Genomic DNA, 13,695 nt, shown 5'->3' with positions numbered 1-13,695 from the left:
GCTGTTCCTTACTTTCAGACAGTTTCTTAATATTAGGTACATACTTCGTGTTCATTACTTTAATACATTTTGCAGTCAATTCATTTCCAAGTTTATTCCTGTTGGAAGGTTTAACAAAATTCATTGAGGAAAACAATTTTTCACATGAACATTGTGAGAAGAGCGTTAGCCAGTTTCCTCATACATGTAAAATTGTTTGGTAAAGAATACCATGCGTTTAATATAATATTTTCAACTTTTATTGTGGGATCCTCATTAGGCCTATCTGCATTACTTTCTGAAATTTTTCCTTCTACTTTGAAAATCAAGTTTTCAAATTTATTTTTCCACACTATGCTGCTTTGGAATTCAATTAATTCCATTTCTAAGTTAGTGATACCTAGCCACATAAAATCGTTTAGTTGCATTGTATCATACTCTGCTTTTTGTGGGCATAAAATAAAGCGAAATGTATTTTCCAAACTTTTAAATTGATTATATCTCTCATGGAAAGCTTGTTTTATTTTTTGCAAAATGGTTAAATATATTTTAATTGCATTTTCTTGAATGTCAAGAATATTTTCAAAATCTTTAGTGTTTTGAAAATGTTTTTGTAATTGAGGAAAATATTTCATGGTGCTCATTTCTAAATCTTTAGTAAAGTTGTCTAGTTTTTTCATAAATATTTTGATATTTTCAAACATCATTAATGCAATTTGTCCATGTCCCTGAAGTTTTTTCATTCAGTTCATTGAAAAGATGAGTGATATTACATAAGAACATTAAATCATTTAGCCAATGTATATTTGAAAATTCATCATAACTATTGTTTTTCTTCATTGAAAAAGAGCTTTATTTCATCTAATAAAATGACAAACCGATTAAGAACGTGGCCGCAACTGAGCCATCGAACATTGTTGTATGTCAAAATCCCAGAATATTGGCACTCAATTTCCTCTAATAATTGTGCAAATTCTCGCTTATTAAGACCTCTTGCGTTTATAAAGTTAATAACTTTAATTACAACTGGTATTACATTAGAAAATGTTTTTAAACCTTGCTTCGCACATAGAACTTGCTGGTGTATTATACAATGAAATTCTATCAGAGAATGTCTAATATTTTTCTTAAGCTGCTGAATAAAACCAATGTTTTTTTCCTCCAAATTGGGAGCACCGTCTGTTGTTATAGAAACAATTTTTTTAAATGCATTATCAAATACATTAAAAATATCAAGGCCGGTACACCTTCCTTTCAGTGTTATTAGTTTTATTAACTCTTCTTTCATTATATTGCCTGCATTATATCGAGCAAAAACTGCTAGTTGTGCATAACCATTTACATCAGTACTCTCATCTAAAGCAATCGAATACATTTCTACAGACTTTAAGTCGTTATGTATTTGAGAAGAAATATTTCTTTCTAATTCTATTACTCAATCTTTAATAGTATTGCGATTTATTGGTAACTCATTTATACGCTTTATAATCAAGTCTTTTTCTTTAAAATCTGAAAACAGAGTAGCATTTTTAGAATGAAGTGCTACTCTGAAAACAGAGTAGCACTTCCTTCTAAAAATGCTTGTTTTACAAACTCTCCTTCTGAAAGCGGTTTCCCATGGCGAGCAATGCAATGGGCTACTTGAAAACTAGCAGCTGTAATGTTATTTTTCAGAGTCAAAAAAGTTTTTAAAACACTTGTTTGTGAATCATTCTGTTTTTGCTTTTGTAAAAAATATTCTCTTCTTTCTTCATCTGTTGAGAAGCCGAGATTTGAATGCAACTTTTCAAAATGTCTTTTTACATTGAATGTACGAGAGGTGACTTTTTCGTTACAAATAACACACACGGGTGTTTTATTCTTTTCAATCACACCATATTTATCTAACCATTCTGTTTGATATGGTCTGGAGCTTGTACCGTTAGTTTTCATTTTTCTAACCACTGACATAGTTCAGGGCTACGCTTGCAAAAAATATAAACAGGGTGTTTCAGTTAAACGTTTCAGAACTTCTAAGAGGGGTAGGGTGCATCCTGACAACTCGAAATCATATAGCAATGTGGGGTCGGAAATGCTTTCCTGGAGCGGTGTTGTACACAGAAGCACCATAAAGAAAAGAGACCGTAAGTGAGAAATCGTTTTAATAATACATGAAAAGAAGCAAAAGGTACATGGATTAAAGTAAGTGTTCGAAGTTTCTTCCACGGGCTACAATGCACGCCTCACATCTCCGACGCATGGACATCCGAACATTCTGGAATACTCCAGGCAGCGTGTCCAGACACAGCAACCGGAGGATTATGCACCTCGTATTGCTTTCGCACAGTGGTACCTTGGAAAATGTGCTACAAATCCCCTTTTTCCTGCTGAAGTGTTGTTTTCCGATGAGGCATCCTTCACAAGGGAAGGAATTTTCAACACGCATAACGACCATATCTGGGCGGTCGAGAACCCGCATGCAATACGACGTCGTGCGGCACAGATTCGATTTTCGGTCAATGTATGGGCCGGTATTATGGGAGATCACCTCATCGGACCTTACCTGTTACCGTGTCGTCTAACCGGACCTATCTACTTGATCTTTCTGCAGCAAGTATTGCCACAACTTTTGAGAGATGAACAGATTTCTGCATCGACGCAACAGACAATGTGGTTCCAACACGATGGAGCCCCTGCCCATTATAGCGGAGATGTTCGTAACTACCTGGATGTCACATTTGGTCAACAGTGGATCGGACGTGGTGGTCCCGTGCGTTGGCCTGCTCGGTCACCCGACCTATCATGTCTTGATTTTTATTTCTGGGGTCATATGAAATCGCTAGTTTATGACACCCCTGTTGACAATGCTGAGGAGCTGGTTGCAAGAATCGCAGTAGCTGCCGAAGAAATTCGAAATTCGCCTGGAGTATTCCAGAATGTTCGGATGTCCATGCGTCGGAGATGTGAGGCGTGCATTGTAGCCCGTGGAAGAAACTTCGAACACTTACTTTAATCCATGTACCTTTTGCTTCTTTTCATGTATTATTAAAACGATTTCTCACTTACGGTCTCTTTTCTTTATGGTGCTTCTGTGTACAACACCGCTCCAGGAAAGCATTTCCGACCCCACATTGCTATATGATTTCGAGTTGTCAGGATGTACCATACCCCTCTTAGAAGTTCTAAAACGTTTAACTGAAACACCCTGTATAATATATATATTTTTATAACCTACATATATATTATATATGTAGGATGCAATAATTTTAGATGAACTTTTATAAGCATAGGCCTACTTAATATACTTACATTGGTTATGTAGATGAGAAAATTTGACAAAAAAAAATTAAGTTATAATCAATTCATTATTAACGCTTCTAGATGCGTATGTCAAGTCTGCCTCTTAGTCCAATACTGCGAGGGTGCGAGCTGGTAACTTTCTACTAGCTCGATACATCTCCGTTCTTCAATGCAATGACAAAACACGCCAAGTTTATGTCACACTGTAATGCGTCACCCACACGCATAGTTTAATACAATAGAACACTGAGGTGCCTCCGTAGCCAGGTGGGAAGGAGCAGCAGTGCGTAACACACGCTTATTGATTAGACCGGGGTTCGAACCCATCACCACCAAATACGGAGGATGCGGAAAGGTCAGGGAATGACCACCGCATATCCCGGAGCAATATGGCCTTAGTTGCTAATGCTCCTAAAAACCAAATAAGAAACAATAGAACACTGTTTGCCGACGTCCACATTCCACTTGGATTTTTTTTATTTATTTAGTTTTTTATAAATCGGACATTACATATTTATATTTTATAATTGTTTAATATTTTCGATTATCTTTTCTTTCTGTTATAATTAAAAAATGTAGGCCAATATTACAATAAACGCATGCACGTGGGTTACTTACAAAGCCTTCGTGGGTCAGTATCTGACCCACGTGTCATAGGTTCGCCACCACGGCTCTAGAGACTAAACATGGGTTCCACCACTTCAAGCCTCCAATAAGCAAAGTGGTAGTATTTCACCGGTTGATGAGTCATCTACCACCTAGTACTGCCTGGTAACATAGAGGGGCGGCGTTCCTCCATGTGGTGTGGGCGCCACACCTCGACCCCTGCTTACGTTGGTTCACACCTGGGTGGTCACCCACCATGTACTTGTGCATGAAGGTTATACCCAGGATTACTAACAGTCCCACCATCGTGAAGGTGCAAGCAGAGGATTTGGCTGTCATAGACCGTCCGGACTTCGCCGAAATTGGGTCCACTTGACTTGAGTGTCACCCGAATATCAGTTCCATCAGCGTTTTAGACTCCCAAGTAGCAAGAACAGCTTGTCTGACCTATCTGAGAGAATGTCTGAGACAACCTCAAGGACCACTGAACCAACATTTTGATGCCAAGAGTTTTCGGGAAATTTTTTCCGTTGAGGTACTTTCTTCCACTGTAATGTATCCATTTTTGAATCTATCCTTCCGCATAGGATAATGCACTATGTCACAAAGTGAAAATTGAGAAGTGGTTCCAGAAAGATGGCAGTGAATTCATCTTACTGTGATAGCCGCCCCAGTTATCAGATATCAGTCGAATTGAGAAACGGTGGATTGGGGTGGAAAGAGCTCTTTGTTCTGCAACCATCCAATTTGCAACAATTGTGGGAAGCAATTGAGTCACCATGAACTGGCATCATCTTAGCACACCTTGACACTTCATTGAGGCCATGATAAGACCGGGCAGTTTATTCTAATAGATAAAGTGTATTTCAATCTTAAAACTTGGATTTTTTTTTAATTTTTTCATCAGATTATTAAGAATTTAAGAAAAAGCTTTGTAACTTCGACCGAAGTAAGACGAACATACCAGTGATATTTATTTATAATGTTACGTTTACTTACACTTCTTTGAGCTTCCGGTTATATTTAAATGCATCTTGCTCTATATACTGAAGGTTACAGCTCTGAATCGTCCTGCAAAGAAATGGCATATTTTAAAATCACTGACTATTGATACTTTCCTCAAGCTATAGTACAATGTACTATACAAAAGAAAATAAACTAAAAACATGTTTTAATGTTTTAATATTTCTAAAATGCAAATTTACACCAGTAAATACCATTATGTTAGAAATACTACTACAGAAAATTTTACAAGATTGCAAATTTAACACTAGTAAATACCACTATATTAGATATACTACTACAGAAAATTTTAGCAGGCACTCTCTCCTTTGTTCATAGTAGGTCGCAGACTGCGGTCAGGAAGTTTATGTTATGCTATGTTATCACTTTTATGAAGTCTCGATCAAAATGATACTAATACAGAAAAAAAGTACGTGTATTGTAATCAGCAATTCGGGTTTTTGTTGTCGGCAGCGAAACGTGCAGTGCGAAAACTGCACATGCAGTGGAAGTTATTACCTAATACCCCGGTTTGTTCTTAAACTCTGACACGTTGCTTGTTGTTGTTGTTTTGTTTTTAGGAGCATTGGCAACTAAGGCCATATTGCTCCGGGGATATGCGGTGGTCATTCCATGACCTTTCCGCATCCTCCGTATTTTGTGGTCACGGGCTCGATGACGGGAAGAATTTTTATGGACCTCTTTCACAACGTGGCTGAGTTAGTCGATCTCAGGCGAAGGCAGCATGGTTTTATCTCCCAGAAACTGGGTTTTTCGTCCAGCAAAGAGAAAATCGACCTTAGAACACACACAATTTATAGACAATATACACTGAGCAATATGACATTAGACGGTAATGATCCTAAAACCCTACTAGTACTACACTGGTGTGCAAAACTTCAGGACCAGTCAGGTTTTCACCTGTAGTTTAGGAGTGGCCTGGATATAAGAAGAGCATACCAAAGGAACCTCGTGAGGTACAGAAATGATGAATGAAACAACACCGACGCAACAACGGAAACAAAACGGTACAGAGAGAGACTTTATTCAAAAATGGCAACATAGCACTGGCTGCCATGATACAGATGCATCACTGCCAAAGATGGAAGAAAGGGTAAGAAATTGTCCTCAGTAGGAGATATGGCCACCCCTAATGTTCATGCAGGCTTTGCACCGCCTGTCCATACTTAGAACAATATTGTTGATAAGTTCTTGAGGTAACATCGTCCATTCCTCTGTCAGCGCCATCTTTAGCTTGTGAACATTTTCTCGTGGGTGTAGAAGTGCCGCTACGTGTCTCCCCAGAGCGTCCCATATGTGTTCGATGGGATTTAGATCGTAGAACGGGCAGGCCAAACGATTCGAACAATGTCCTCACTTTCCAAAAGCATGTCAACAGCTGCAGTACGATGGGGTGTGGCGGTATCATCCATAAACACGAACTCGGGGCCAATGGAACCTCGGAACAGACGCAGGGAAAGGGTTACCTCAGTACAGTAGCGTGCACCGGTTACAGTACCGCCTTCCAGTATCTGGAGTTGTGTACATCCATCCAAGATAACGCCTCCCCAGACGAGAACACCTCGACCGCTTTAACGATCCCTTTCAGTGATGTTTGCGTGAGCCCTCTGTTTATGTGAACCCCCTCATGACGATTCAAATTTTTGCATGTGCACCAGCTTTCCACCGAAGGGCCACAGTTACGCAAATCGCCACAGGCTGTTTCGTTTGATTTTGTGGTTGTAACCTTCAGAAATAGCGTTGGTCCTTAAGTTTTGCACACCAGTGTACTACTTTGCATTCGCAACACCTATGTATAAAATGACCAGACGTCCCGGATTTCAGTCTTTTGCCCAGTATTGCAAACGCTCCTGGATTGGACATGTAGCCTCCATACTTAATGGCAAACATAATGAAAATCATTTGCATTATGTTTGTCGGGAACCAGTTGTACAACGGAAAGAGTTTTTTCGGTAGTAAATAAGATATGGACGTCAACAAAAACACAACTGACAGCATAAACGCTAAAAGCCATACTACAAGTTAAGCGCAATTTTGCTAATTCTTGTTAAGAATTTTACGAAGAAATAGCAAATAATGATGAATTATTAAGAAAAATTCACTCAGCAGAAAAATATATTTAATTATATTATTTAATTTCTCTTGTTTTTATTGTTAAAAGAAGTATGTATTTCTATTATTACTATTTCTCGGAAAAAAACCTTAACTTTTTTCACTAAACAAAAACGATAATCGATTAAAAACATGACCCCCTCTAATAAGTGTTTTTTCCCTTCTAAATACAATTATTTTTCTCAGTTCACATCCTTCACGCAATCGTCCGTTCGTTACAGGAGGGGTGCCGTATACTGAATTTCAGCCTTTCTGTGCAAAAAAAAAAAAAAAAAAAAAAATATATATATATATATATATATATATATTTGTCTTTTTAAGAAGTTTGATATTTTATTTTATAAGTTTAGTTCAAAGAAGTCAATATATTTAATTTATATTTTGTATGTGAATATTTTTTATATTTAAAATTTTTTTTTTAAATGTGTATATCGTTTCTAGAGGGTAATCCAATTAGGAAAAATCCTCTCCTAGATGACCCGCATTGGAATGCTGAGGATCTTGTCACTTTACCTATGTAATACCTCGTGGAGCCACATTTTTCCCCTAATACAGCTCGTACATGTCTTCGCATGCGCTCCGCAATGTGTTGCAAGGTGTGGATCCTGTGGTAGTGCTACTGGTGCTTTGCACAATGTATTAATTAATGCTCGCACATTGTCATTTGGACGGTCGTAGCATCGAATATCCTTTTCCAGTAATTTCGTTGAAAGCAGCCGAGTTTGGCGGCCTTATAAAAACTGAGAATTCATTGTCATAATCCTAAAACAAGTTAGCAGCCTGTATTGCTTTTTGACATGGCGCCGTAAAGCCTAGGTGGTTGCTAACACTCTCATGTGAATGATGAGTACTGGTTTGGTGACGAGAGAAAGATAGGCGTACCCATCGAGCCGATGATTAACGGTGTTCCTCTTGTAGCTACCCATGAGATGCACAATGTATCCAGTAATGCCTACTCATTAACAGGTGGTAGTTGTAGCATCAGACATATCGACCAAGGGTATGCCACGAAAACCGGCCCAAACCATAACACCACTGCCTCCAGTCTGCTGAATCCCAACAGTGCATCCACGTACCATGACCGCTTGTTGCGTAAAATGGGGATATGCCGATCAGCATAATACATTCGAAAACAGGATTCACCAGATCAGGTGCATATTTCCCCATGCTAGTGGTCCAGTGTTGGTACTGATGTGCGCATGAAAACCGCAGTTAATTGTGAGCATGAGTATCCTTGACGGTCATCAATAGTCATAGTGTATAGGAATTGCTGTTCGGCGCACAATCTTGGGGGGGGGGGTTGCTGCTTGACAGTAAACACTATACAGTAGTCTGATAAGAAAACGTTGAACGGTATTCATATCAACACATCTATGCAACTTACAATTGTTTTGAAGAGCATTACCAGGCAAAAGAGCCTGTAGATAACGCAAAATCTGAAACATTTGATCATATTCCAAGGCTCACACCTAGACGGAGCCTACGGCAGAGTCCGTACGATCGTCCTTCGATTCCTATGAGGTAGAAAACTTTTAGTAAATCCAATTAAGATTTGGAAACTGATCCCTAAAACTCTCAGGAATCCAATTGGGAATTAGAAACTGATCCCCAAACTAACAACGAAATTGAGGAAGAAACATACAAAACGGATTATGCAAGCCCAGCCCCTTGAATATTATTTGCCAACAAATAAATCAGGTGGAGTACATCATGGTCTCCCCAACAGGGAGAATCACAGCAGAAACAAGACTGCAAATCCGCGCAAATCCATAAAGTCCTGGTCTGCTCTAGAGAAGCAAGTAACAACTCGATATGTCCAAAATAAAGTTCTCCAAAGCTTGAATGCCCTAATAAATCTTAAAATCTTAAAGGCTTTCGATCGTGTCTGGCATAAAGGTCTTCTAAACAAGCTTCCATCTTATGGTTTGCCAACTGTTTTTAGTAATTGGTTATCCAATTTTCTCTCTGATCGCTCACTGAGGGTGATGGCGAGGGCTCTGTCTTCTAACTTCTCCACTAATGCCGGTGTCCCCCAAGGTTCAGTTCTTTCCCCCACTCTTTTCCTCTTGTATATCAATGACCTTCTTCCATTGACTGGAAATCCTATCCATAGTTTTGCCGATTATAGCACATTGCATTCCACTTTCCATTTTGAGAAACCTTGTCCTGCTCAATCAGCTTCCACTTCTCGAAAATCTGCTACCAATTCCTTAAATGCCGATCTTCAGGTAATTCTCCAGTGGGGCAAAGACAACTAAGTTGATTTCAACCCTTCTAAAACTCAGTCTTGTCTTATATCTGCAAAAAGGATTCTTCTGGTCCTATGCTTATCTTTAGTGACACTCCGATTTCTAGGCAAAATGATCTTTCTCTTTTGGGGATTACCCTGACTTCTGATCTCTCTTGGCACAAGCACATTACAAATATTGCTTCCTCTGCATCGAAAAAACTTGGTTTTCTCTTTTGCTCTCGGCGTTACTTTTCTTCCAAACAGCTGTTCACTCTTTACAAATCTCAAATCCGCCCTACCATGGAATATTGTTCCCACATCTGGGGCAGTGCCCCCAAAACCTCTCTCAGGCTTCTTGATTCCGTTCAGAAGAGGACAGTTAGGTTAATTATTGACTCCTCTCTAACGGAGTCTCTCCACTCGCTGTCTCATAGACGTACTGTTTCTGCTGCATGCCTCTTCTACAAATACTTCCATGGGCACTGTTCTTCTGAATTGTCTTCTATTATTCCCGCTCTCTCTTTCAAAACATTCCGAACACGTGCCGCCACCAGCTAACATCCATTTGCTGTCCAACTTCACACTCACAGAACCAACTTTTCATCTTCCTCGTTTATTCATTCAACTGCCATTTTCTGGAACAACCTTCCTTCATACGTATTTCCTGAAAATTATAGTCTACAGAAGTTCAAGTGCAATGTCAACAAATATCTTCTTTCGTCTTCTCAACCTCCAACCCAAGCACAGTACTAAGTACTATAGGTTTCAATACCTCTCGTGTTAGGGGTTTACATAAAAAAAATAATAAATAAGAACGATAAGGAAACAACAAATGTCCGAACCATCACCTACGCCCAGTTTACCAAACCTGGAGGGCAAAATAAAGAAACAATTAAGACATTCTGCCCCCTCAGAAATGAGAGACTAAAATATAGTTATAATAAAGACTACAAATACTGAACTTCACTGTTCCAGCGATGCTGTTAAGGAAGCAGTTATTATCGCTTCAGCCTCACTTGAAAACTGTAAACATCAAGGTAGTAAGAAATACTTGGAACCACAGGGTATTAAAAAGCTTCAGCCTCATATGAAAACTGTAAACTCATGGCATTAAGAAAGACTAGGAACCACTGCGAGTTATTGAAACTGCGATCAAGGAGGACGCCACCAAAATCATAAAACATAATGGAGATGGAACCTTTTTACACCATACTACTTTTTTGATATAGAGAAAACCAAACCACTCCAAAACTTCATGGAGGAAATATATACAAAAACTTGTTCTCAGATTATATCACTTGAAGAAATGGAAAGAGAATTTGTTCTCAAAAGGACTGTATCCTCCAAGTCCCAATTGTACTGAAACTCCATTATAGAATTGCCTTCCTCAACCATGATATTCTCAAAAGCCAGGCTAGAGTCAACGGTGGCTGGACCAGTCATAGATTCAGGGAACAATTCCCCATCCTGAAATGATTCAAGTTCAAGCGATTTGACCACACATGTAGAGAAAAAAATTCCATGTGTGAACACTGTCGTAATAAAGGCCATGTATTCAGAGAATATCAAAATAAAAACACTGAACCAAGTGGTAAAAATTACAAAAATTGCAAAAATGCTAAGCTGAACTGGAAGGCACTATTAGAGGTATTAAATGTCTAAAACACCAGAAAGCCCCGAAATATTATAAACACAAAATAAATTATTTATATTAACCGTAGTAACAATTACAGTCATTTGATAAAATATCTCTAGCTAAAGGTACAGCTTTCAAAAGCCGTAGCTGACCAGCTATAAATCAAGATGGTACAGGAGAATATTGAGCCTTCTTCGTGTTGTAGAGGGTCACATCCCTAGGAACTGGGGGAGTGCGTTTTACAGAGCGAACCAGGGAGAATGATATTGCTCTGTGATACGACGTTGTCCAAGACTCCCCTCCTGGACGGGCCATCTAGCAAGTTTGTTGGCGATATCAGGAGTAGCTGCCGTGATGTCGGTGGTACTCTCCCAGTAGGATCACGCTGACCACAAAAAACTCAAACTATTATATTAGGGCCACCCATAATTTCTTATATATGCTCATATATGTATTATGTCTGTAAATTGCATGTGTTCTCTGGTCGATTTGTCTGTTTTGCTGGACCCCAGTTTCTGGGGAAAAAAACCTTGCTGTCTACACCTGAGACCGACTAATTCAGTCACGGAGTAAAATAAGCCAATTAAAGTTACTCGCGTCATCGACGGAATTCGAACCTGGGCCTTTTCCAACCGGTGTGGGGAAGACGGTGACGATACCACCGTGCTACTGCCCAGTACAATACAGATCCATTACGATGCAGCTGGGTTAGCAAGCTCGAATCAATATAGCTTCAAACCTGGAACCTCGACAATCGAGGCGCTCAGAAGCCTCACTGACAATATGCTGACTTTCGAGAAGAAATACTATTGACTTTGCGGAGGTGTGCGTTCGACACCATCTGGTGGTCGAGCGTCCTCGCAAGACTCAGACAGGCATCGATACCTGGAAACTTATATAACATCATGAAGTCCTACCTCTCTGGAAGGAAAATCACAGTTAAAACGCCATGTAGAAGCCTCACTAGACTCGTCTGCAGGGGGTTGCCCCCAGCGCTCAGTTCTGGGCCGCTCCTGTGGAACATGGCCATGGATAAATTCCTAACCCTGGACTTGGGTGAAGGACGCGCTCTCAGGCCTTCGCGGAAGATCTCATCACCACGATAATGGCTGACTCTTGAGCCCAAATTGAGGCTATCGCAAACCCAGCACTGACAAAACTCCAGGAATGGGTTTCGACCCACTTTTTAAAAATCTCTTCTACAAAAAAAAGTACAATCCTCTTGAAGGGCAAATTGCAACTACAAAGACCGCCACAAATCAAGATTGGAGAAACCACCTTACAACTCAACACGCAACTCAAATATCAAGGAGTCATACTGGACACAAACCTGTCTTTTCTACCACACCTCCAGTATATAAGAAGCAAAATAAGAAAGTATTCGGCACTCGTTGAGTCACCAAAAAGGGCTGGGAGCTTAAAAAAACGCACCCTGTCATTATACTATAAAACGATCTTTACTTTCGTAATTACATACGCCACAATGATCTGGAACAATAAAACCACAATGACAGTAAATAGAAGATAACTAAACTCAATCCAAAGAACCATCCTCCTTGTCATCACGCGAGCCTGCCATACAGTAAGTATGCATGCCCTACAGGTCATAGCGGGAGCCCTTCCCCTGGACCTTGAGGTTATTAAGACTGCCTTCATGTATTATTACGCCAGAGAAACCCCCATCACCTTTACTGGATTGGCGCCTCCGTAGCCAGGTGGGCAGGAGCAGCAGTGCCTAGCACACGCTTCTTGATTAGACCGGGGTTCGAGCCCGTGACCACCAAATACGGAGGATGCGGAAAGGTCAAAGAATGACCACCGCATATCCCCGGAGCAATATGGCCTTAGTTGCTAATGCTCCTAAAAAACAAATAACAAACAAACAAACTTTGCTGGATTCACCGTCAACCCTGCAAACGGCCAGAAAATAGGAAAAAAACAGACAAACGCAACACCTGGCGCAGGATACAGACATGGCAAGATAGGTGGACAAACTTCACCAAAGGAGAAATTACGAAGAAGTTCCTTCCACATATTGACAGGATGTACCCAAAAACACCCCCTCCCTGGTTCTTCCCAGAACTAAACACGACATTTTTAATTACAGGACATGGCCCATTCCAAGCCAAACTAAAACATTTGGTCTGGTGGATAGCCCACTGTGCATCTGTGGGAAGGAAGATACAGGGAACTACCTGATGCACCAATGCGACCACTAGGACGACCTACGAATGCTACTCATAACGAAGATCAGATACTCCCCAATTAATCAAGAGGCACCTTCTTGACACCGAGGTGGAGGAACACAGAGCGCTCACAAGCTTTGCCCTACAATTGTTTTCCCGGAGACGAACACACAATGCTACCCATAGGCCAAATTCAGACTGCACCGACATAGTCACTAACCCAGAAATTATCCAGATTACGAAGTGGAACACTAAATACTGGACGGGATTTCATCCCATAAATCAACCCACAAGTGGGCCGATTATTGTTTTGTGTATTTATCAATGATATCGATGAAGGTATATCACGCTTAATGTCCAAATTCGCAGATGATACAAAGTTGGCAGGGTTGTTAATGCCAATAAAGACAGTATGCTTCTGCAACAGGATCCGGAAAAGTTAGGCAGATGGGCTGAGAAGTGGCAACTGAAGTTTAACGTTGGCAAATGCAAAGTAGTCCATATGAGTAGCAGTAACCCAAGAGAAATGTACCAACTGTGTGGTACTACACTCAGAGAGGTGGAGAATGAAAAAGACCTGCGGGTAATTGTGCAGTCAGATATGGAGTTCTCTGAGCAGTGCAGACCGGCTGCCAGAGCAGGTC

The 13,695-nt window shown here is 40.2% G+C and overlaps 1 protein-coding gene across 2 annotated transcripts in view; it reads right to left on the bottom strand.

Moving 5' to 3' along the window:
• LOC150089303 (high affinity nerve growth factor receptor-like) overlaps nucleotides 1-13,695 on the bottom strand; it is a 306,611-nt gene that overhangs the window by 276,419 nt on the left and 16,497 nt on the right. For both annotated transcript variants that reach the window (XM_090368482.1, XM_090368483.1), the window contains exon 3: nucleotides 4,864-4,935. In XM_090368482.1, the coding sequence (XP_090224608.1) occupies nucleotides 4,864-4,935 (72 nt within the window). The remainder of the gene's footprint in view (nucleotides 1-4,863; nucleotides 4,936-13,695) is intronic.

This window comes from Mastigoproctus giganteus, chromosome 2, assembly GCF_048544385.1.
Source record: "Mastigoproctus giganteus isolate SK-2022 chromosome 2, ASM4854438v1, whole genome shotgun sequence".
NCBI classification, from domain to species: Eukaryota; Metazoa; Arthropoda; class Arachnida; order Uropygi; family Thelyphonidae; genus Mastigoproctus; species Mastigoproctus giganteus.
The sequence above is the reverse complement of the archived record's forward strand: the minus strand, read 5'-3'. Positions and strand labels throughout refer to the sequence as shown.